General features: G+C 27.9%; 1 protein-coding gene across 3 annotated transcripts; it reads right to left on the reverse strand.

The window, feature by feature from the left end:
- Positions 1-26186, reverse strand: LOC109159515 (MADS-box transcription factor 6-like). 3 transcript variants are annotated; one of them, XM_019307619.1, is made up of 8 exons: positions 25835-26186; positions 22722-22800; positions 21767-21828; positions 14893-14992; positions 12660-12701; positions 10619-10660; positions 6560-6639; positions 1-185 (listed from the first exon to the last, which is right to left on the reverse strand). In XM_019307619.1, exons 1-8 carry the CDS (start codon positions 26014-26016, stop codon positions 176-178), a joined length of 597 nt encoding a protein of 198 aa, XP_019163164.1. In that variant the 5' UTR covers positions 26017-26186; the 3' UTR covers positions 1-175. The 3 variants fall into 3 exon arrangements, with proteins under 3 accessions (XP_019163164.1, XP_019163163.1, XP_019163165.1); XM_019307618.1 differs by having other exon boundaries at positions 25832-26179; XM_019307620.1 differs by lacking the exon at positions 10619-10660 and having other exon boundaries at positions 25832-26181.
- Positions 26187-26195: the final 9 nt, after the last annotated feature.

The raw sequence follows: 26195 nt of genomic DNA on the forward strand, positions 1-26195 counted from the left end.
TTCCAAATCTATATATTCGATTACTCCACAATCCACATTAGCTACCAAGGAATCAACTCTAAGTTCTCATAGAGTACTAAATTCTTACACCAAATTACACAAACCCATCTATTTTTCAACATTTATACAGCAGGGATTTCGATGTAGCCCTCTCCATTCAACCACCGACCACATTTTAATCAACCCTAACAAAACAAAATGTTAATTAAATAAATAAATAATTACATGATAAAATGTCATATTCTAAAAATGCAATATATCAAGTACACATATGCCTTGTTTGGCAATAAACGGTTAGCATTTAGCGAATAACAAATTGGTTAGTATTAATTATTTTGACTAACGGGTTGTCTCATAAAGAGAGACGTTTAATAAAATTAGTTATTTATAGTTAGCAGTTAACATGTCTAAAGACATATAAGGACTTGCATATATTTTATCAAAACAATTCATTAATTATTTAATAATTTTTAATTATAAAATAATTAATTAAGTTTAACAAACAATATAGATATTTAAACAAATAAATAAAAATAATTGTTAATTATTAATTATATAATACTTTTACCTAATTATTTTAAATAATAATTTATTATTATTAATAAATTTATTAATATAATATGATAATAAAAAAATAAAAAGAATGAAAAAAGAAAAGAGTAAAGAAAATCCTGGCATCACACATAAGTGGTTTCAAAGAAATGGGGAGCTCAGGATAATGGAAGGTATGGATTATGTGTGTACATGAAGACCTGGATATATCTAACAGATTGTTGATTACGCAATTCACGATTTAATTCTAGAGTAATTCTAGGCGCGGGATCCTGTGAACTTATGATTAGTCGGTGGGATATATGACTGTGAAAAAAATTAAGATAAAAAAGGAAACAAAGAAAAAAAAAAACAAAAAAAAAAAAAAGAAGAAAAAGAGACAGCCTCATGCTATGCAGCACACCCGCACTGCAAAGTGATCATCACTCTCCCCCTTGGGAGAGTGATTAGTATTATTTAATCCCTAAGGGTATTTGTGGAAGGAAAAAAGTGTTTTCTAAAATGATGTGAATTTATTTATTTTTTTTAATCAAGTTAAAAAGTTAAAGTGGTGAAACAACTAAAAACTATTCTAAAAAGTTATTTATTACCAAATAATGCGGCCTATACTATATAATCGAATTATAGTATGAATCTAAAGTACAATTTAAGGGTGTGTTTGGTTCGAACATGAGAATCGAAAATGAAATGAGTATCAAATACTTTGTAATGATAATGAATTTTAGTGAAAGTACTCCGTATTTTGCATGTTTGGTAGTAGAGTAAAATTAGAATTATTACCAATATTGATGTTTGATTATGTATGACACTATAATGAGAATAAAGATTTTAAAAATATATAAAACAAAAATCAAGACAATTGATCATAATTTAATATCATGCAAAGCACCAATATGAACAAAAAAAAAATCAAAACAAAAATCTAAAAGTACTAATCCAAACTTAAAAATTAGATTACCGCAATAAATGATACTCGTTTTTAATTAGGAAATGAAGTTTTAAGTTAAATGGATTATGTTTTAAAAAGTTGTCAATCAAACACTAACTATGATTTTGATTCTCATTCATAGTGTGTAAACCCATAAAACAAACACACTCTAAGATCTTGGTGGCAATAGATACCAAGTTTGATCTTAACCCCTTAAATGTACCAACAACATTGGCATGACACAAAGAAATAGCGGATAAAAAACACATCCACTATTTTTAGAAGTTGCAAGATTAAATCCACTCAATGTTCATAAACAAGATGTGTAATATTCAAAAAGTTAATGTGTAACAACACCTATTGAAGTGCTGCTGAGCATTATTAGGCCGATGATCAAATATGACAAGATTTTAAGAGTCGTAGGACTAAATTAAAGGTATAAAAATTAATAATCAGAGACTAAATATAGAAATAGTTCAATAGTCGTTGACCAAAAATGAAAATAAGATCTAATAGTCGTCGACCAAAAGTAAAATACTTTATTTTCACTTGAATCAACCCCTTTTATATATATACTAGATTTTTACGCGCATTGCGCGATTGGGATAATGCCCAATGTTTTTTTTAAATAAGTACTTTAATGTATATCAAGGCAATATTATATTGGAATTGTTCATGCATAGATAATTGAATGTTGAATTTGTGTATTTAAATAGGTAATTCTAAATTTACAAATGCAAGATAATATAGTCAAGATTTATTATAATTGTCAATAAAATAATTGTATAGGTATGGTTGGAACCGAATACGGGACATAAGGGAGAACAAATAAAAATTAGGGCATAAAATATTAAATATATACTAATATTTAATAGCTAACTGCGGATTGTCAAACAAGGACATTGCAAGGTAGTTTCCCACTTCAATTTGTTGTATGATTTGAATATTCTTTTTGTCAATAAATTCTCCGAGTAGTTACTATGATTAGCTTAACTATATATTTATTAAACAATTATTATTATTATTATTATTATTATTATTATTATTATTATTATTATTATTATTATTATTATTATTATTATTATTATTATTATTATTATTATTATTATTATTATTATTATTATTATTATTATTATTATTATTATTATACCCTTATGTCATTTTACATGTTAATCTAAACAGTTAATTTTTTTAAATATAGTTTTACCAATCGTTGATATAATTCGCCCAGTAAAATCCGCTAACGCTAACCGCTAATTGTCAAACAAGGACATTGCGAGGTAGTTCTCACTTCAATTTGTTGTGTGATTTGAATACTCCATTTGTCAACAGATCCCTCAAGTAGTTAATATGTTGGTTTTATTAATTATAGTTTTTTTTTTATTTTTTCATGATATTAATAAAATAATTGGTAAATAAATATATAGCATTATTTTGTATTATAACTTTGATATTTAATTAAAAAATGCTTGCTCATCAACGGATGGGCAAACATAATTTTTAAATTGGAACCTTAAGGCTCCTTTTATAGGAGCCTCAAGGCTCCCATGTCACTTTTCTCACCGATGTGGAAAAAGTGGCAAAACAAAGAGGCTCAATGTTTGGCTCTCCATATGTTTATTATTTTTATTTTATTTTATTTTATTTTATTTTTTTTATTAAATTATTATTATTTTTTTAGAACAACTATTATTATTATTATTATTATTATTATTATTATTATTATTATTATTATTATTATTATTATTATTATTATTATTATTATTATTACTACCCTTAGGTCATTTTACTATTTTATTTTATTTTTTTTATTAAATTATTATTTTTTAAAACAATTATTATTATTATTATTATTATTATTATTGTTATTATTATTATTATTATTATTATTATTATTATTATTATTATTATTATTATTATTAGGGAGAATGACACTTTTTCCCCCTGAGTTATATACTTATAGCACTTTTTCCCCCTTAATTATTTAAGTGGCTGTTTTCCCCCCTAAAATGTTAAATGGACATATTTACCCTTAAAATAAATATTTCATTTATTTTTCATCTCCAACAAATTATGATCATAATTTGGTTCAAACCAAACAAACACTATAGCAACCAAACCGAAATATTTCAATTACAATTTAGAATCAAAACTCGATATTTAGAGTTTATCAAAATCGCGAACTGGAACGGACGGTTCATGTTCCGAACTGAAAAAAATAAAATACATTTATTGTTGAAGTTAGACTATTTTAAAATAAAAAATAAAATTTTAAAATAAAGACGGTTCAAAATCGCGAACCGGATCCGGAACCGCCGATTCACGGTTTAGGATCCAATTTTTTTGATTCATAATTTTAATAAATTGAAATCCAAATATTGGGTTCTCGATCTGAATCATAATCGGAAACTTTTAATTCGATTGCTATACTGTCTGGTTCAGTTCGAACCGAACCGTGGTGATCCCTACGTATACGCAATAATTTGTTGGATAAGTAAAATAAATAAAATGTTTACTTTAAGGGTAGAAATGTCAATTTAATATATTAGGGGGAAAAACCACCACTTTTAAAATAATTGAGGGGGCTAATGTGCTTACCTAAATAATTGAGGGGAAAAAAGTGCTATAAGTATATAACTCAGGGGGAAAAAGTGCCATTTTCCCTTCTTATTATTATTATTATTATTATTATTATTATTATTATTATTATTATTATTATTATTATTATTATTATTACTACTACTACTACTACTACTACGTATACCCTTATGTCATTTTATATGTTAATCTAAATAGTTAAATTTTTTCAAATACTTTTTTACCAACCGTTGATATAATTCACTGGTCAAATCCGCTAACGCTAACCGCTAACTGCTAATTGTCAAACAAGGACATTGCGAGGTAGTTCTCACTTCAATTTGTTTTGTGATTTGAATACTCTCTTTGTTAACAAATCCCTCAAGTAGTTAATATGTTGGCTTTATTAATTATAGTTTTTTAATTTTTTTCATGGTATTAATAAAATACTTGGTAAATAAATATATAACATTATTTTGTATTATAACTTTGATATTTAATTAAAAATCAGTGCACAAAAAAGATAATAGACAATGTAGTGAATATAATAAATTGATGAATTTAAATGTAGAGAATTTTTACATTGGAGAAATATAAAGACAATATAACTAATAAAATTATATCTCTTAACTAATTTATTGATAATGAATATTTTTTTTTTTAATAAAGACATTGTAGGGATAATGTAGCGAATATAATCAATTGATGAATTTGAATGTAAAGAATTTTTATATTGGAGAAAATAAAGACAATATAACTAATGAAATTATTTCTCTTATTTATTGATAATGAATAATTTTTTTTTTGAAAAAAGACATTGTAGACATATAATTCTAAATTAAAGAAATGTATATGTATTATTTTTTGTTGTAACTACTAAATTATTATATTTAATTTAATAAGAGTAAAATAGAGTACTAATTATGCCAACTTTGATTGGGATGGGGTTCGAACCTAAGACCTTTCTTATTGAAATCAATGAGTAAGTTAAGGGTGAACTAACGGAAAAGATAATATTTAACGGAAAAGTTAACGGAAAATCATATTCATTAAGGATAAATTAGGAAATTTTAAAGAAAAATTAAAATCTGATCAATCTAAGCCACTCATTTAATTAATTAATGTTACCGCCATTTTTTCTACCCATTATAGGCCTAACTCTCTTGGGCTCTTATTAGTATATAGTATATATATATATATATATATATATATATATATATATATATATATATATATATATATATATATATATATATATATATATATATATATATATATATATGGAAGGGATTAGGTGCATTTGAGGCTTCCCGTGCGGTTGTGCGGTTGGACGCACGTTAAGCATTAATCTGACGCACTTAAAGTACACAACACACGCACATTAAGCACAGAAACAAAACACCTTCAAAACACAACCTCACGCATGTTAAGTACAAGTCTCACGCATGTTAAGCACAAAAACACACGCACCTTAAGTTTTAAAAACAACTCACATTATGTACACTCTCACACACATTAAGTACAAAACTCGCGCACCTTAACCATATGACTCGCGCACATTAAGCACAAAACTCACGCACATTAAGTATAAAACTCATGCACTTTAAAGTTTCAAAAACAACTCATACAACAACTCACATTAAGTATGCACTCACGCACATTAAGCACAAAACTCACGCACATTACGCACAAGTCTCACGCACATTAAACATTACACACCCACGCACATTAAGCACAAATCTGATGCACATTATGCACGAGACTCACGCACATTAAATACAAAATCGCGCACATTAATCACTCGCACAACCGCATGGGAAACACTTAAATGCACCTGAACCTGAACATATATATATATATATATATATATATATATATATATATATATATATATATATATATATATATATATATATATATATATATAAGTTCCAGTGCGATTGAGTGTCTCTTGTGCGGTTGTGCGGGTGATTAATATGCGTGAGTTTTATACTTAAGGTGCGTGAGTCTTGTGTGTGAGGTTTTTCCTTAATGTGCGTGAGTGTGTATTTGATTTGAGTTGTTGTTGAAACTTAAGGTGCGTGTATTTTGCTGCTTAAGGTGCGTGCGGCTTGTGCTTAACATGCGTGAGGCTTGTGCTTAACATGCCTGAGTTTTGTGCTTAACGTGCTTGAGTTTGTGTTCTGAAGGTGTTTTGTTTGTGTGTTTAATGTGCATGTGTTGTGTACTTAAAGTGTGTCAGTTAATGCATAATGTGCGTCCAACCGTACAACCGCACGGAAAGCCCCTTCCGCACCTTATGCCTTCCCTATATTACTATATATATTCTCGTATTTGCCCATAAAAAATTAATAATAACTGGTGGTCTGGTGTACATGAGAGGGTCATGTTAGGTATAATACTAAACATGTAGTCACCAAAATCAATTTTTGAGCCTAAAAATAAACCAAATAGATTAAAATAAGATATTTGAAATAAATTGGAAGTTACATTTCAACGTACATTTCATCTGCCTCTGGATCAAGCAATATAGGGTTTGAGTTTCCATTGGATCCTGTTTCCTGATGCTCATGCATCTTGACCTAAATAATTCAAATGTCAAAGATACAAATATTTGTTATCAAATGAATTAAATTAAGAGATGTATTTATTATTAAAAATATCAAAGATACAAATATTTGTTATCAAATTATTTAATTTAAATTAATAAGAGATGTATTTTTTTTTAATTAAATTAAAGGTTTATTGGCAAAAAAACAAATCAAACTGTTATACCTAAAACTATATCAAAACACTTAAATTTTATGAATTTAACGTTAAACGTTTGTATCTTGTGAATGTGACAATCATCATATCCAACTATATATGCACAATAGTTATATACCTAAACGATCGACCTTTAAAGTTTAGCAATTTAATGACATAGATATGTTTCGTACCTAATATCTTACTCAAGAAAAATTCAACTAATTATTAGTTAGTTTATAAATTATTTAAATTTATAAATATACAATATTTTAAAAATGTTTACTCTATACAATATACAATACAGATACAGTGAGAATGATCATGTACATCATTTTGTAGAATAGATCTATTTCGTTGTTTGGTTTAATTTTTAAAGCAAGAAAAGGAATTCAACTGGAATGAGATACTTCTTTTAGAATGGGTATTGTCATTCTCAAGGTTCTCCTTGATTTTAGTTATTCATAGCCTATTATGAATGGCTATCTTTTATTAATCCAAAAATAGCCTTATCAACTCTTTATATAAAAATACATATATTTCTAGGTCTCATTCAAGCTACTACGATTAATCTATCAACTTTCCATCAGCGCTAAGACACGACAATGTGTTTCAATTTTTTATTATTATTATTATTTTTTCATATGTGCGTGTATATATATAATTTTTTTTTTTGTTTTTGTTTTTTTTTTGTTTTTTTTTTTTTTTGTTTTTTTTTCCAATTCCATATGTTTCTAGACACGAACTAAAGAAACCCAATTCGTATACAATGTACGTGTAATACAATAATTTTTTTTTATGTTTTGTATGTTGTTATTTTATGTTAGATAAATATGTATATATTTGTATGTGTTTTATTTCGAATATGAGTATTTTTTAAAATAATATTCCTTTTTCTATTTTATGATTTAACCAAACACAATAATATAATTTATCCTATAATTCCATGTTTACTTCCTTTAATTGGAACCAAATAGTAGAATAACATTTCTATTTTATTTCATTCTTATGTTGCAATCATATTCTATTCTGATTACTTTTATTCTTTGAACAAACCCCATGTAAAAGTTAAAAATTATGCATGTATCACAGATGTTAATTTCAGTTTTGTTCCTAGATTTATACGTGTCAATTCATTTTTAATTCTTTTTTTTTTTTTTCAAAACATCCCCTATGGTCCTAGTATTATCGTGACATGACCATTTTTGATCCTCAGTTAACAAAACCATTTAAATAGCGGGTATTAAATACAAGATCAGAGAATTTTGATCTATTCAATTTTTAAGTGTTTTTTTTTTTTTTTTTTTTGTCTTAGTTTTATATGTGTCATTATGTTTTTGGTCATTTTTTCACCCCGTTAGTCCTAGCATTATTGTAGCATAACCATTTTTTTTCTTCCATCAACAAATATGTTTAAATGACATTAAAAAAATGCGTTATTGACCACACAAATTTTTTTTTTTTTCTTTCTTCTTGGTAATAAAACTATTATCAATACATAAGTATACTACAAAATCCAAAAAGTGCAATTGAAAAAATCACAAGTCTACTTCATGACAAACTTTAAGTCTAGTGCACAAGTCTACTTCATAAAAATCCACAAGACTTGTGGTTCTATTACCATGAAGAACAAATGAGGATTTTGAATGGTTAATAACATTATTTTAATGTCATTTAAACATATTTGGTTGATTGAGGACAAAAAAATGGTCATGCCACAATAATGTTAGGACTAATAGAGATATTTTGGAAAAAAATGACTAAGGGGGTGTTTGGTAATTGGATGTTAGCTAGTAGTTGATAGCTGATTGTGTTAGCTGCGCTAGTTTGACCATCTGGTAGTATTAGCTGGTTATAGAAATGTGTCTGGTAAATTAACTATTACCTGATAGCTGATTATATGTAAAACGACCTTTAAGAGTATGAGTGTATTATGTTATTTTAACCTATAATAATAATAATAATAATAATAATAATAATAATAATAATAATAATAATAATAATAATAATAATAATAATAATAATAATAATAATAATAATAATAATAATAATTATTATTATTATTATTATTATTATTATTATTATTATTATTATTATTATTATTATTATTACTAGTAATTCACCCGCGCGATGCACGGGAAAAAAATATGTTATTATAAATAATATAAATAAAAAATAGAAAAACTAAAATATTTTAAATTATTTAATATAATAATATTTTTGAGCTTTCATTAGTCAAGTATTTATTATTTTTATAGAATACAAAATTACAATTAAAATTAAAATTATAATTATAATTTTGTATGGTTAATAATTAATATAATCTCTAATTATGTGAATATTCAAATAAACTTATAGAGAGAATTTACATAATTACATTGATTTATTCTTAATTGTATTTCATCTATATTATAATTTTCATAATACGAATAATAATTAAGATAATTACATTTGGAAAGCAAATTTCAAATTTTGTATGTGTAAATTTAAACTCTAATTGAACACATTTTTTATATGATTATATAATATATAGCTATTTTATTTTTCAAAAGTATATTTTTTATATGATTATATAATATATAGCTATTTTATTTTTTAAATGTTGTGTTTTTTTTTTTTTATAATAAAGGATGTTGTGGCATTAATTGTAACATTAATTATTTCCCAAACCATATAGCTTTATTATATCATAAAGGAATGATTATATAATATATAGCTATTTTATTTTTTAAATGTTGTGCTTTTTTTTTTTAATAATAATAAAGGATGTTGTGGCATTAATTGTAACATTAATTATTTCTCAAACCATATAGCTTTATTATATAAAGGATTATTATATAAACTTAAGTCGATGGCAATCCACAAGACCGCAAGCCGTGTCAAACCCACATGTCAAAATCCCTACCCACAGAAGCGATGACAAGATGACGAAGACATCTCTGGCAAGAAGATGAAGAACACGGCCATAGCGAAAAAGATGAAGAAGACGGCGATGGAGAAGAAGATGAGGATGGCGAAGAAAATGAAGCATCTGGCGGTGGCGATGGAGATGAAGAAGATGACAATAATGGCAAAGAAGAGATGAAGAAGACGGTGATGGGAAAAATTTTGTGAGTTTTGAATTTGGTTGTTGTTGTTGTTTTTTTTTGTTTTGTTTTTTTTTTTTTAATTTTTTTTTTTTAGTGAATTAAAAAATTTGTAAGTTTTGAGGATGAAGATGTACATGGAAAACTTGAGGTGTAATCCATTATAAATGCTGCTCCATTTGTCTGTGTAAAAAGCAAAGCTAGAAATGGTGAAGCAGCAGAAGGTTATTAGGGATTAGAGATTACAAGGTTAAAATTGTCATTTAATAACTCAAAACGCTGCCCACTCTAGCGTTTCATTTTTTGGTTGATTGGTCCAATCAGCCAAAGCCAATCAACCATTTACCAAAGACTTATAAACAGCTTATTGACCAGTCAATCAACTAATTTTGGTCAAATCAGCCAATTTTTGGACCAAACACCCCCTAAAAAAAATGATGTTTTGAAAAAAAAAAAAGACTAAAATGGAATGACACATATAAATCTAGGACAAAAAAAAGAAGAAGAAAGACTTAACATTTAGGACTAAATAGACCAAAATATTCTTGTATTTAATGTCATTTCAACGATTTTGTTGGCAGAGGACACAAAATAGTCCTGCCACAATCATACTAGGACTAAATAATAATGTTTTGAAAACAAAGAACTAAAAGTGAATTTATACCTATAAGTTTAGGACTAAAAATATTGGAATTAACTCCAAATTTTAAATTCAAATGAATATGCTCACCTGCTTCTGAAGATGGATGTTTTCCTCCTTAAGTAGCTTATGCTGCAGTAAGCCAGTAAATAAATTCAAGTGAAGTTTTAAGATAATTACCCTATATTTATTTTTTTTCAAAATTATTAATTATAATTAACAATCTTTATATATCATGTGTCAATATTTATTCCTTCCATTAATTTAATGATATCCGATCTTTATCTTTATTTTATATATATATATATATATATATATATATATATATATATATATATATATATATATATATATATATATATATATATATATATATATATATATATATATATATATTGGTGGTATACTCATGATTAGCTAGTTCACAGAATTGAAAATTATCTATTTTTTCTTGTATAATTTAGAATTATAAATATATAACTAATTTATAGTAGTCAATTAATATAAAAGAAAATGATGTCTTATAGGTAATAACCATCAAGAAGTAATTGGGATTGTTATACCATTGACCAATGTGAACTAAATTAAATTCTTTTTTTTTTTGTTTTTTTTGTTTTTCAACTTAAGTTTATTTTTTTTCCTTTTTATATAAATAAATTAATATATAAAAATATCATTAAAAGACTATAATTACGATATTTTAAATGACACCAATATTGATAGTTTTTTTTTTTGATAATTTTATTTTAATATTTTAAATTAACATATAGTTATATTAATCACTATATTAAACTACTAAAATACAAAGAGTCAATAACGCCTCCACTAAGACTTGAACTCACAACCTTCCAAATAGAAGTCCAACCCGGGTATCATTAGACCACACAATCCTAGTAATAAAGCTAGTAGCATTCAAAAAAATATTAATCACTATATTAAATTCATTTTCAATATGTTACTAGTTCATTTCCAAAATGCTGCATGTAGGTTCATTTTTATAATGCTCATGCAAATACAATATTATAGTGACAAACATTAAAATAAAATCATTAAACAAACACAAGAGGTTCATTTTCACAATATTACTTTTCAAAAGTACATGTTCATTTTCATAATTGTAATGCAATTATATACATTATAAAAATGAATATATTCATTAATGAAACGCTGCAGGTTAATTTTCACAATATAAATGCTAGCTCATTTTTACAATACTGAATGTTTATCTATGCAAGCAATAATAATGCAATTATATCATAACATTGATGAACCTAAAATATCTTCATTAAAAGAATATTGGATGTTCATTTTCACAATGCAAAAGTGTTTATTTTATTAATAATGCAAGTCCATCAATAAACAACGAAGGTTCAAAATATATTAATATGATTATTATTCAAAAGATGATATATTTTTAATAAGAGTTAATTACATTTTTAGCCTTAAATTAATAGGTACGTGGTTGTCCCTTTTTAGTCATTTTTTTTCCAGAACATCCCATTTGGTCCTAGTATTATTGTGGCATGACAATTTTTGGTTATCTATCAACAAATTAGTTAAAATATTGTTAAATATAAATTCATTTTGGTCTTCAATTATGAATTAAAAAAAATAACTAATCAACCCACTTTGTATAGAAAAGATCGAAATGCCCTTGTATTTAACGACATTTCAACGATTTTGTTGACGGAGGACAAAAAATGATCATGCCACAATAATACTGGGACTAAAAGGAGATGTTTTTATAAAAAGGGCTAAAAGTGGGCTGTCACTTATAAATTTATGACCAAAAATGAAATTAACTCATTTTAATATTGTATTTTGTAACATTGATTTTATGTATAAAAAAAATAAAGAATAATATGTGTAAATGATAATATGCAAATTGTTGTCATCGTAATTAACCTACAATATTGTTATAATAAACATATAATGTTATAACAATGAATCATGATCAATGATCCGTTTTAGTAAACCAACAATATTATAATAATAAATTATGATTCATTATACAAGGTGTGTCATGGTCTAAGATATAATTTGCCGAAATAATTGTATAAAGTAATTTTAAGAGGAGAAAATTAACATTTTAAAATCCAATGGGTTAATGATGACATTTAGAAGAACTTACTTTCCTCTTGAGCCAGTTGATATTCTCTGAAATCATTCGCCTCTGTTAATTACAATTAAAAAGAATCATAAGATAGAAATTCATATATATATATATATATATATATATATATATATATATATATATATATATATATATATATATATATATATATATATATATATATATATATATATATATATATATATATATATATATATATATATATATATATATATATATATATATATATATATATATATATATTAAAGTGATAGAGTTTTCTTAGTTGTTCGAAGTTAACCATTCGTACAGATTGGAGACTAAATCAATCGTAGCATATAGAAATGGGACACAAGACATGCGAAACAACAATTTAAATTTTAAAAAAATTAAGTATTCTGTGAAATTCTGAGAAATGTATAAATATAAAGGGTATATATATTTAGAAACATATTTCTTTAAATATGTATAAATATTAATTATTTATTAGTTTCATAATTACAATGAATATACTATAAGCCTTAAAGCAAGACACTACCAAAAAAAAAAAAAAAAAAAAAAAAAAAAAAAAAAAAAAAAAAAAACCTACGGATTTAGTTACGAAATAAATACCAAATACCTTGAGAAATAGAATAGATACTAGTGGCCCTGTTTGGTAAATGGATGTTAGCTGATTGAGTTAATTAGATGATATAATTAGTTGATAATATTAGCTATTGTAGAAAGGTGTTTGTTAATTAGCTGTTAGCTAATAGCTGTTCGGTATAATTTGTTTTTCTCAAAAAGCTAATTGAAAAAGTTGCTTTGAACAGCTTTTTGAATTTTAGCATTTTGGACTTACAAAAAACTAATTAACCAAACACTTATATTAATTTTTAACCAAGTCAAATAATTAATAGTGGTCAAATAAGTCAAAATTGGTTGATAGGTTAACTATGGGTTGTTATATCATGCACCATGGTGCATGATCAATCATGCACCGCGCGTCTAGACACTACAGTGTGTCTAAACCGACACTGTCTCACGTATTATTTTTATATTATCAAATGAAACTACAGTTATATTAAAATGATACTGTAGTTGTGGTGAAATGAAACTACAGTATATATAAAATGAAACTAAATAACATTTCACATATTTGAGTGTATATTGTACAATGAAGCTGTAATTATATTGAAATGATCATGTAGTTGTGTTTTAATGAAATTATAGTGTATATAAAATAAAATTAAATAACATTTTCACATATTTGAGTGTATAAATATTGAATGAAACTGTAGTTATATCGAAATGAAACTGTAGTTGTGTTGAACTGAAACTGCAGTGTATACAAAATGAAACTGAAGAACAGAGTTATTTTTTGCAAAGATTCTGTTTCTTTTCATTAAATAAAACGACGTCGTTTGACAGTGTCGGTTTAGACAAATTGTAGTGTCTGACGCGCGGTGCATGATTGATCATGCACCATGGTGCATGATATAATTTGCCGCTAACTATTTTACCAAAGAGGGCCACTACCTTATAAAGAATCATGAGTGCTTCAAAAAAAAAAAAAAAAAAAAAAAAAAACTAAATACCTACAAATTTTTGGGGTATTTGGTAAATAGCTGTTAGCTGATTGAGTTAGTGGGTTTGACTAGTTGATAACATTAGCTGATTGTAGAAAAATGTTTGGTAAATTAGCTGTTAGCTTATAGCTGATTACATGCAAAATGACTTTCTCAAAAAGTTTATCAAAACTACTCTGAACAGCTTTTTGAATTTTAACATTTTAGAGCAATAAGTTGTTACAAAAAGCTAATTAATCAAATGCTCATATTAATTGTTTAACCAAGTCAAACAACTAATAGTGGTCAAATAAGTCAAAATTGACTGATAAGCTAACTATATTACCAAATAGACCTTTATTGGAACAAAAATCCAATGATAAATTAAATACTTACGAATTTTAATAATTTACCTATGAATTTTTCCGTAAGTAAATTTGATTCTTCTCGTATTGAGAAATAAACATTCGTGTTTCCTTTTTACAAAGAAAATTTTTGTTAGAGCACTCAAAAGGCTAAAACTTTTTTTTAGTTATGGAAGCGATATTGAAATGTTTTATTATAAATTTTTTTTAGTCAATTTATGATGTGAAAACATATTATTGAAATGTAAAAGTGCGTCTCATTAAAAATAAAATATTCCAAAAAAAAAAAATCTATTTATCAATTTTTTCTTTAAAACAAAAAATAAAAATAAAAATTACCTTCTTAGAACGGATGCGTTCGACACCAATTCTGAGCTGGCGCTCTAGTTGTTTCAGTTCTCTCATACCAAGCATTGATATATCCTCTCCAGCAAAATGCCTATACAATCAATAACGTAACATTATCATGCTCTATCTGCCAACATATATATAAATACATATTTATAAGGAAATTCTGATTGGTCTTTGCCTATTTGAAGATTAATGAAAAGTTAGCAACTTTATATTAAGAAATCACAAGATTCATCGCTAACTCAGCTCCTCAAATATAATACTATTCAATTCAATTTGAGAAAACAGTATTTTGCTTTTTTCTTTATGTGATAATTGAATGCTATTTAGAAAATTTTTGGGTGTGTTTGGTTCGCACATGAGAATCAAAATCGGAATGAGTATCAAATACTTGGTAATGATAATGAGTTTTGGTAAAAGTATTTTTCATGTTTGGTAGTAGGGTGGAATGTGAATGATTAGGTTAATGATGAATAATGGGATGGAACCTTTATAAAATAAGGGAATGATTTTTTCCATTAATGGGGTATTCCAAACCCATAATAATGTTTTAAAAACCAAGCAATCAAACAATAACAATCACTTTCATACTTATACCTGAGTGCTAAACCTGCCAACCAAACACACCCTTTATGATTATGATATTCTAGATCAGGGCGTTTGGTTGGAGGGGGAGAATTATGTGGGAAATGAATTATAATTCCATGGGAGTTGAATTACTGGGAATAAAGTGGGAATTTAAATTCCAGTGTTTGGTTGACAGGAATAGAATTACTGGGAATTTCAATTCCAATGTTTGGTATACATGGGAATTGAAAGGGAATAAGTAGTATAAAGTCAAAAATGTCCATTATTGTTGTTAGACATTAATTTTAGGATAAAAAAAGGCAGGGGTAATTTTGACTCATCATTATCTTTTTTTCCCAGGAATTAAAATACCAGGGGGGACATAGGATTTTAATTCCATGAAAATGAGAGAATTGCAATTCCATGGAATTGCAATTCCCTCCAACCAAACTACGGAATTTAATGGTCTTTGGAATTATGTGGGAATTAAGTGGGAAGGGAATTTAAAATCCCTCCAACCAGACGAAGTGTTTAATTTAAGATAGTATTATAATAATAATTGGTTGGTTTTATACAAATTTAATTTTGGTATGGAATTAATTGATTAATGGAAAATTTTGATTTATTATATGTGAATTTGTTTTCAATGAAAGTTTAATTAGATTAACCTAAGTTTTGGTATAATTTGATTATAGAGTTAATTACCGAAATGGTCCCTTGACTATAACGAAATTATCAATTTGGTCATTGACTATTTTTTTGACAAATTAAGTCCCTCAACTTTAAAAATCTTAACCAATTTGGTATTCCGTTTGTTTTGGCGTTAGACATCCGTTAATTAGGGACCAAATTAGTAATTTTGTTATAGTCAAGGGACCATTTCGGTCATCACATGCACTATTTCTTAGAAAAGTTAAGAATTAATTTCACTTTTGGTCCACAACTTTTGAGGTTCTATCACTTTTGGTGCACAACTTAAAAATTTTTCAATTTTGGTGTCTAACTTTGTTATTTTTATTAGTTTTGGTCCTTTGATCAAATTGACAGCAAAATGTTGCTGGATTTTATATTTTTAGGAGTAAAATTGCCATAAAAAGGAAACGTCTTCAATATCTAAACAAAACCACTGTAAAATCATATTTATAGGTGTTCGATCGATGAGAATAATGGGAAAGACGAGCATAAACTAGCCATAGATCCATGGAATTTATAGCGTCGACGATTGACAAACTCTTTTTTTTTTCTCTTAATATGATTTTTCTTTTGTTTAGATATTGAAGATATTTCCTTTGAATAATGATTTTGTCCCTAAAATATAAAATCTGGCAACATTTCGCAGTCAATTTGGCCGGAAGGACCAAAACTGATAAAAATAACTAACAAAGTTAGGCACCAAAAACTAAAAAAAAAAATAAAAAAATTTAATGTTGTGCACCAAAAGTGATAAGCCTCAAAAGTCGTGGGGCCAAAAATAAAATTAATTCAAAAGTTAATTACTGAAATGTTCTCTTGACTATTGCGAAATTACCAATTTGGTCCCGAGTTAACAGAACCCTAATAGCAAAACAAACTGATGACTAAATTGGTTAAGATTTTTAAAATTGATGAACTTAATTGATCAAAAAAAAAATCAAGGACTAAATTGATAATTTTGATATAGTCAAGAAATCATTTTTCTTATAAAGTCACTAATTAATGCATTACTTATTAATTAGTTTTTGCTATTTATGGATTGCCTAGCATGTGGATTTGGTCATTGACTTAGAACCCTCAAATGAATGTCCGAATGTGATTTATTTTGGGTACTGCACTATTTTTGTGATTAATTAAAATTGGGGTCTGCATGCCTCTTTTTCTATTATTTTAATGCAAATCCCTCCCCCGAAATATGTGCTCCATTTATGGTAAACAGAAAATGGATGTAAAAAGATTCTGAAGCCTTCAAGAGTTGAAGACCCGAAGGATATGTATGATGGAATCTTATATATGTAATAGATAAGATTTAATTTTCCCAAATTATTGTGCATAGTCAAAAGTCACTAGCTCAAATTTTGCCCATTTAGAAGTCAATGATAGATATTGAATTTAGAGTAAATACCCAAAATGGTCCCTCAATTATAGCAAAATTCACAAATTGGTCTTCGATTTTTAATTTCAACCAATTAAGTTCTTAACTTTGCAATTTTAACACAATTTGGTCCTTTGTCTATTTGACCGTTTGTTGACTGCGTTTTTTTAGGATATATATGTAATTTCATGGTCCATCGTCGGTTGACTGCGTTTTTTTAGGATATATATGTAATTTCATGGTCCATCGTCGGTTTTTAAGGTTCTGGTTGCATTTCTAGACTGCACTGTTACATTTGAATCCACTGCCAGCACTGCACCCTATGCCGGAGAGATTATAGCTTTTGATAAATAGATCGCCGAAATCTCTGGAGTGGCTCTTCGAGAAAGCCATGACTCCAAGCGATGTAGGCAAGCTGAACCGGCTCAAGATCCCCAAGCAGCAAGCGGAGAAGAACTTCCCCCCTCCGAAACGGCGCTGTCACCTCCAAGAGCGTTCTCTAAGCTGAACCGGCTCGTGATCCCCAAGCAGCAAGCGGAGAAGCACTTCCCCCCTCCGAAACAACGATGTCACCTCCAAGAGCGTTCTCTTGAGCTTTGCACGTGAAACTACATATATATCCTCAAAGATCGCGGTCAACAAACGGTCAAATAGATCGATGACCAAATCGTGTCAAAATTGCAAAATTAAGGACTTAATTGGTTGAAATTGAAAATCGAGGACCAATTTATAAATTTAGCTATAGTTGAGGGACCATTTTGAGTATTTACTCTTGAATTTACTACTCATATACTTTATGTATGAGATATGTGAATATGTTGCATGAGTAAAGTGAAATAATTTTTAAAAGTTTCATATATTAAAATATTAAATTGTAAGCGGTTAGACCTCATGAGTTGAAATTATATAATCGTGACTCTTTACCATTATAAAAAATATACTCCCTCTGTCCCGAAATGCCTGTCTTACTTTGTTTTGGCACGCATTTTAAGGTAAATAAAGAAAGCTAACTCTATTTCCATTTATGCCCTTGTACTATCTGGCAGTTTGGATACTTGCTACAGTACATTTCTTCTTCTTTCTTCGTCTCATTTGAAAACTTTACTACTCTGTATATTTTTTCATCTCGTTTGCAAATAATTCAATCATTTAATACTCCATAACTTGTATTCTATTATTCTTTATACACCAAATAATCATTAAAAAAAAAATACACAAGTTTGTTTCTTCTAAAAATCATCGGATCTACATTTGACTATAAAATTGATAAAAAGATTGAAAAAAAAATAATCAGAGAGTAGTAATGTTTATAGAATTAAAAGACATAAAAGGATTACAAGCATCGAGTTGAAGCCCCTTTTTTGCAAAATGGAAATGAAGAAAACTGCCTCCTCCAATCGTAGAGACTAAACTAAAGAAACAGCTGAAGGTTTCGTGACATCGCTGCGGAAGAGAGTAAAGCCAGATTAGAGCTAAGCCTTCCATTGCGTTTCTTTTTCAAAAAAAAAAAAAAAAAAAAAAGAAGAAGAAGAAGAAGAAGAAGAAGAGAAATGGGAAGAAAAATGAACAATATGTTCTTCATTTCTTCTCTGTTTGCGAAATGGAAGGAAGAAACCCAGATGACAAATGTAGAGATAGGTTCTTCACATTTACTAGTTGGGCACGGCTTTTGATGTTATTTGAGTGGATAGCAGTTGTTGGCATTAATGAGTTTCAGAGCATGGAGTAGTTGTAGTTTAAATTAAAAGGGTAAAATAGGAAAAATAGAAACCTAATGATGTTCATTTTTGGAAAGTGGACAATATTTTGGGACGGATGAAAAAGGAAAGTAAGACAGATAAAATGGGACGGAGGGAGTAGTACTTTTCTAGCACGGTATCAACTATATCAACCTAAGGAGACTATGCTAGTTTAAAATGATTTGATTTTCTTATTTTAAATATGATGGGATAACACTTGGAAAATGTAGGAGACTATGCTTAGTTTAAAATGATTTGATTTTCTTATTTTAAATATGATGGGCTAACACTTGGAAACTTTACATTTCAATATGTCCCTTAAGGTGAGAAAAAGTGAACTTCAACTCTGCGTGTTACTAGTTAGGGGATCGTTATGGTGTGCATCCGTATGCACTATGCATGGTGCATACAGATGCAAAAACGACGTCGTTTTATTAAAAACACGCATCCCACTTAAAATAAAAATTCAGTTTCGATTCCCCTCAACAGCATTATGTTGTTTATTCATTCTGAAATTTTAGTTCATAGATTTTGGAATTTTAGTTCTTAGATTCTGGAATTTTAGTTCATTGGTTATGGATATTTAGACGTGAATCGAAACTGTTTTTTTTTTTCATTCATGCTGGATATTTAGTTCATTCATTATGGATATTTAGTTCATTCATTCTGGAATTTTAGTTCATAGATTCTGGAATTTTAGTTCATCAATTCTGGAATTTTAGTTCATCGATTCTGGAATTTTAGTTCATTGATTTTGAATATATAATTCAAATTATGCACAATATAATATTGTTGTTGGGAATCGAAACTGGTTTTTTTTTCTTAAGTGAGACGCGCGTTTTTAATAAAACGATGTCGTTTTTGCATCCGTATGCACCATACATGGTGCATACGGATGCACAACATAATTTGCCCTAGTTAGGATGATGGGTTTGACTTAACTATGTCCATTGGGCTAAGATGCCTCTAAAGTCTAAAGGTGAGGTTCAATGGTCATGCAATCGTGGTGCTGTGAGCACGTGCTCACCTTGCATATTGCACACGAATCTATATCCATAATTTTTATACTTTAGATTCATAATTTCTAAAGTCTCAATGAGCTAAAATTTATACTTTAGATTCATAATTTCTAAAATCATAGGATCCATAATTTAAATACAGTAGATCCATAATTTTTATACAGTAGATACATAATTTCTATACTACACTAATTTGTGAAAAATGGTTTAACAATTGGAATCTAAAGTATAAATTTTAGCTCATCGAAATTCTAGAAATTATGGATCTACAATATAAAAATTATGAATCTACAGTATAAAAATTATGGATATAGATTCGTGCGCATCATGTGTATGGTGGGTACGTGCTCACAATATAATTTGCCATGGGTCATGGATTCCAACTTTAAATAAAATTGAATTATACACGAGATGTATTGACAACCAATCGTTATGTTGTGCATCCGTATGCACCATGCATGGTGCATACGGATGCCAAAGCGACGTCGTTTTATTAAAAAACGCGCGTCTCCCATTTAAAAAAAATTCAGGTTCGATTCCCAGCAACAACATTATATTGTTCATTCATTCTGGAATTTTAGTTCATAGATTATGGAATTATAGTTCATTGATTATGGAATTATAGTTCATCGATTATGGAATTGTAGTTCATCGATTCTGAAATTTTAGTTTATAGATTATGGAATTTTAGTTCATTCATTCTGGAATTTTTAGTTCATAGATTAGATTATGGAATTATAGTTCATCGATTATGGAATTATAGTTCATCGATTATGGAATTTTAGTTCATATGTTGTTGCTGGGAATCGAACCTGATTTTTTTTTTTTTAAGGGGAGATGCGCGTTTTATTAAAACGACGTCGTTTTTGCATCCGTATGCACCATGCATGGTGCATACGGATGCACAGCATAATTTGCCATTGACAACAATGACATTATTGTGTGGGCCATGGTCCATATAGTGTTGTATGAACCATAACGTACAAAAAGTATATTTTTAATATATTAATAATATATTATTCGTGTACTGAATGTACATTATATAAAATAATGTACATTAAAATAATGTACTTTCAGTACTCAAATAATATATCTTCCGTTAATATAATATGTTTTCATTAGACTAAAAGTATATTATTTGTGCACTGAATATACATTATTCGATAGTATTGATTTACACAGCTAATAATGATGGGACAACATACAGGTGGACTGCCTTAGACATTTATCTACCTTTTTATGTTTGATTTCTGTCCATTTAACAAAAAAAAATAAAAAAAATTGTGAAGGACTTTATCATTACTGCATCCATATTTTTATATACAATAATATAATTTTAAAATATTATTAGTATGGTTTCAAAGTACAGTAGACCTAAACCCAAAACCTTATGATAAAAGAATTTATAAAAATAAAAATTGAGCAGTATATTCACATAATGTATGTATATTAAAGTGAAATTTACACACTTATCTCTTTCTTCTAGGCTTTCCACCGTTCTTTTCATGTCCTCAATCTCATTCCTCCCTACCTGAGGCCATTTGAATGCAAGAAGTTAAAGTTTTTTACTCTTTGAATTTTACATTTTTCTTATTTAAAAACATGAGTATATAAATTAAAAAATAAATTTAATTACATCAAATAATAAGAAAAAAATTCTACTCACTAACATTCTTAGTACGAATCAAACCCAATCAATTTTCTAATTAAAGGACTTTTGAGCTATGTAAATGCTACAAAAGTTTAAATATCAAAGTATCTTATTAAGCATAATTAAATTTAATAAAACTGGGAGTATTATTTAATAATTCAAGAAGGAATTGACATGTAAGATCAACCTATTAATTCATTTGGCCATGTTTCGGATCAGCGGTTAGCGATTAGCGAATAGCAGATTGTGGTAACGGATTTGACCAGTGAATTATATTAGCGATTTGTAAAAAGATATTTTGTAATATAAAATTAGCTTTTTAAGATTAGCAATTAACATATAAAATGACCCATAAGAGCAGCCAACGCGACTTCCCTTAATTTTTTCATTTTTCCCACATCGGTGGTAAAAGTGATATGAGAGCCTTGAGACTCCTATAAAAGGAGCCTCAAGACTCCGAATACTTATATTTTGCCCATCGGTTGATGGGCAAGCATTGTGGAGCCAAAATGCTCCTCCTTTAAAAAATCTAATAAAATTTTTTGGTTTCACCCGAGTACAAATGCATAATTTACTATTAAATTTTATTTTATTATAAGGAAGGAGATACACTAAATATACACACTATTTGCCTCAACTGAAGTTCAAACCTTACACCTTCCACTTAGGGGAGCAATCCGATACCAATGGACTACAAACCACTTGGTATATTCGTACTATTAAATTGATGTGCCAAATGAGAGATATAGGTCAGGGAGAGTGTTTTAGAATACCTGGGTTTGCCGTAAGCCTCGTTCATTGGATATAGAAAGCCCTACTTCTCTCTTGTATCTTGCAATCGTCCCATCAATGCTGCATTCATCGTATCAATTGCTATATTATCAATTCATATATTGTACGGAGTATATGTTTCTATATCAAATCATATATTAGTTGTATTTACTATATTTATAATAGGAAAAGTGACACTTTTTTTTTCCCTGAATTATATAGCACTTTTTTTTTTTTTTTTTGGAATGTATTCACGTTAGTCCTCTAATTATTATAAAAGTGGCAGCTTTTCTCCCGATATGTCAAATAGACTTCTTTATTCTTAAAATAAATATTTCATTTATTTTTTTTCAACAAATTATTGCTTATATGTAGAGAGGACAATAGTTTGGTTCAAAATCGTGAACCGAAACTGTCGACTCCGGTTCGAAATTGAAAAAACAAACATTAATTGTTGAATTTAAACTATTTTAAAAATAAAAAATAGAATTAAAAAAATTTGAACTAGATCTAGAACTGTGAACTGGTGATTCGAAATCAGAATTGAGTTGTGGTCATATATACTTATATGTAAGAATAAGAATAAGAATAAATATGGAAAAGCGCATACACAATTTGTTAATATTATAATTCTAATTTTAAACTAATACTAGTAGTTGTCTGATTTCAAACCGTTGGTTAACAATTCAATATCTTGTTTTTCCAATTCACAATTTTAATAAACCAAAACCCAAAATACTTTGCTTGGTAGTAAATAAGAATAGTAATCCAAATCACCACGGGTATTATAAACCTATTATATATAATTAGTTGAGAAATGTATGGTTGAGAGATTATTAAAATTATTTAGAATTTAAATGTAAAGTTTAATAAATTAATTTTCTATAAAGATAAACTTATCATATCACAATTATAATCAAAATATATCACAATTTATTTTTTTATATTTTCTTTGTACAAATAAAATTTAATATATAAAAAAATTTATCATTAAAAAGCTATAACTGAAATATTTTAAATGACATCTATATTGCTTAATTTTTTTATTTTAATTTTTATTTAATGAACCTACAAGTCCATTAAGGTATTAATGCATGTTCATTAAGTCATACTAAAGGTTCATTATATTACTACTACAAATTCATTAAGTTACTACTAGCGTTCATCACTCTAGATTTGTTAAGTAAATAGTGTATATATGTTAATTAACTCAATACTATTGATTCATTATTTTATGTTCATTAAGGCACTATTGCATGTTATTAAGTCACTACTATTCCATGTTCAATAAGTTACTACTGTATGTTCATTAAATCACTACTATGCGTTTATCAATTTACTACTAAAGGTTCATCAAGTCACTATTATGTTCAATAAGTTAATATTGCAGGTTGATTAAGTCATTAATAGAAGTCCATTAAATCACTATTATAGGTTTATCACATAATTATATGCTATATTGAAAAATTATATCAATATAGTAGTGTTATTTAAAAATTTTCAACGAGATCATTTTAACAATATATTTTTTAATATGTTGAATTTGTTTATACTAAAAAATAGAGAATAATATGTTAAAATGATACTTGAACGAGCTTAAATTATGCCGATACTTTTGGCTACTTAGACACCATTTGAGTTATGCTACAAATAAGTTCATATATGTTACTTTTTGTCAAAAAAAAAAAAAAAATTTACAATTTACACCAAAAATCTGGACTAAAACTTAATACCCAAAATCATCCTCGACTATAGTGGTTTTTCTCAATTTCGTCCTAAACGACTTTGGTGACCTAATATCGTTCCAGACTTTTGTGTTTCGTTCAATTTAGTCCCAGACTTTTGTGTTTTTGCTCAATTTAGTCCCCCATTTGTTATTCTGTCCATTTGGTGTTAAATAAATAGACAATTCAGTAATTTTAATATTGGCATCTCTTTACTCATAGACATGTGAACTGCGAAATCCTTTTTTTTTTTTTACGAATTACTCCCAGAATTACTCCTAAAACTGCGAATATAAAATTTGATTTTGTAGGTCCGGGAGTAATTCTGGGTGTAATTCGTACAAGAAAGAGGAATTTTGCACTTCACAAGTTGAAAGTAAAGAGAGATCAATATTGACGTTACTGAATTGTCCATTTATTTAACACCAATTTAACGGAATAACAAATGGATGACTAAATTGAGCGAAACAGAAAAGTCTGGGACGATATTAGGTCACCAAAGTCATTTAGGACGAAATTGAGAAAAACCACTATAGTCGAGGACGATTTTGGATATTAACTCCAAATAAATTTATATTCACGTAGTTATTCATAACTTGTAATAGATATTATTTTACAAAATTTTATATTCATTAATTACAAGTGAATTATTGGCCCGCCTCATTTTGAGTTAGTCAAACAGAAGTGATTTTGGTCCAAGTAATGTTATTCTTTTTAATTCAAACTAAAATCATCAGCAGATGAAAATATTGTTGGAGGAACATATAAAGCATAGAAAAGAAAGGACATACACGCATATATGACCTAAAGGGGTAGCTTGGAAAATATTATCTCCTCTCATTCTCTATTCTCAATTTTTACTATTACATACTTAAAATTTTAATATAGACACTTTATAGGCCCACATAAAGAAAATAGTTTATCAGTGTCCGCCACATAAGGAGTAAATTTAAGAGAGTAAAATTTGGGAGTACATGTAGTAGAATTCGGGTAGCTCAAGTGACAAATGAGCTTAGCTTCTTAGTGGAGATGATCTTAGGTATAACCCGAATTCAATTTCCACAAGTGACAATTACCCTTAGGTCAGCTCATATGCCTCTCGGAGCGAACGGGAATTAGTAAGGTGAATCCAAACTATAAAACCGATAAAAAAGGTCCAGAACACCTCGTGGTTAGAGGGCAACTGCCCATTGCCCCTTCTCTGCAGGTAGTGTTATTCTTTTTAATTCAAGCTAAAATTATTATCAGTTTGTTATCGAAGATGAAAATATTGTTAGAGGATATAAAAGAAAGAGTATATATTGAATACTTGGTTCAAAAAATTACTCCTAGAAAATCATTCATATATATATAAATTAAAATTGCAGAGATGAATAGAGAAAACTCACTCATCATGGCTGCCAAAGTGGTATGACTTTCCAGTGGGAGAGAAAATGAGAAGGGCAACTTGTGCATCACAAAGTACAGAGAGCTCATAGGCTTTCTTCAGCAACCCATTTCTTCTCTTGGAGAAGGTCACTTGCCTGCTACTTGGATTCTCTATTCTCTTCAGTTCTACTTTCCCTCTCCCCATTCCGCCCTGTTTCCTTTGCTTCTTTCTCTTATTCTTTGTGCTTTTCTTTTATTTTAACTTGGATTCTCTCTAAGGCTTATTCTAGCTAGTTTCTATGAGTGGATGAAGGTGCACATACATCCTATCTACCTGCATTTATATAATGGTGTGTAGGAACCGTTGGTAGAATAAACAAATAA

The sequence above is a fragment of the Ipomoea nil genome, unplaced genomic scaffold, assembly GCF_001879475.1.
Source record: "Ipomoea nil cultivar Tokyo-kokei standard unplaced genomic scaffold, Asagao_1.1 scaffold2833, whole genome shotgun sequence".
Lineage (NCBI taxonomy): Eukaryota > Viridiplantae > Streptophyta > Magnoliopsida > Solanales > Convolvulaceae > Ipomoea > Ipomoea nil.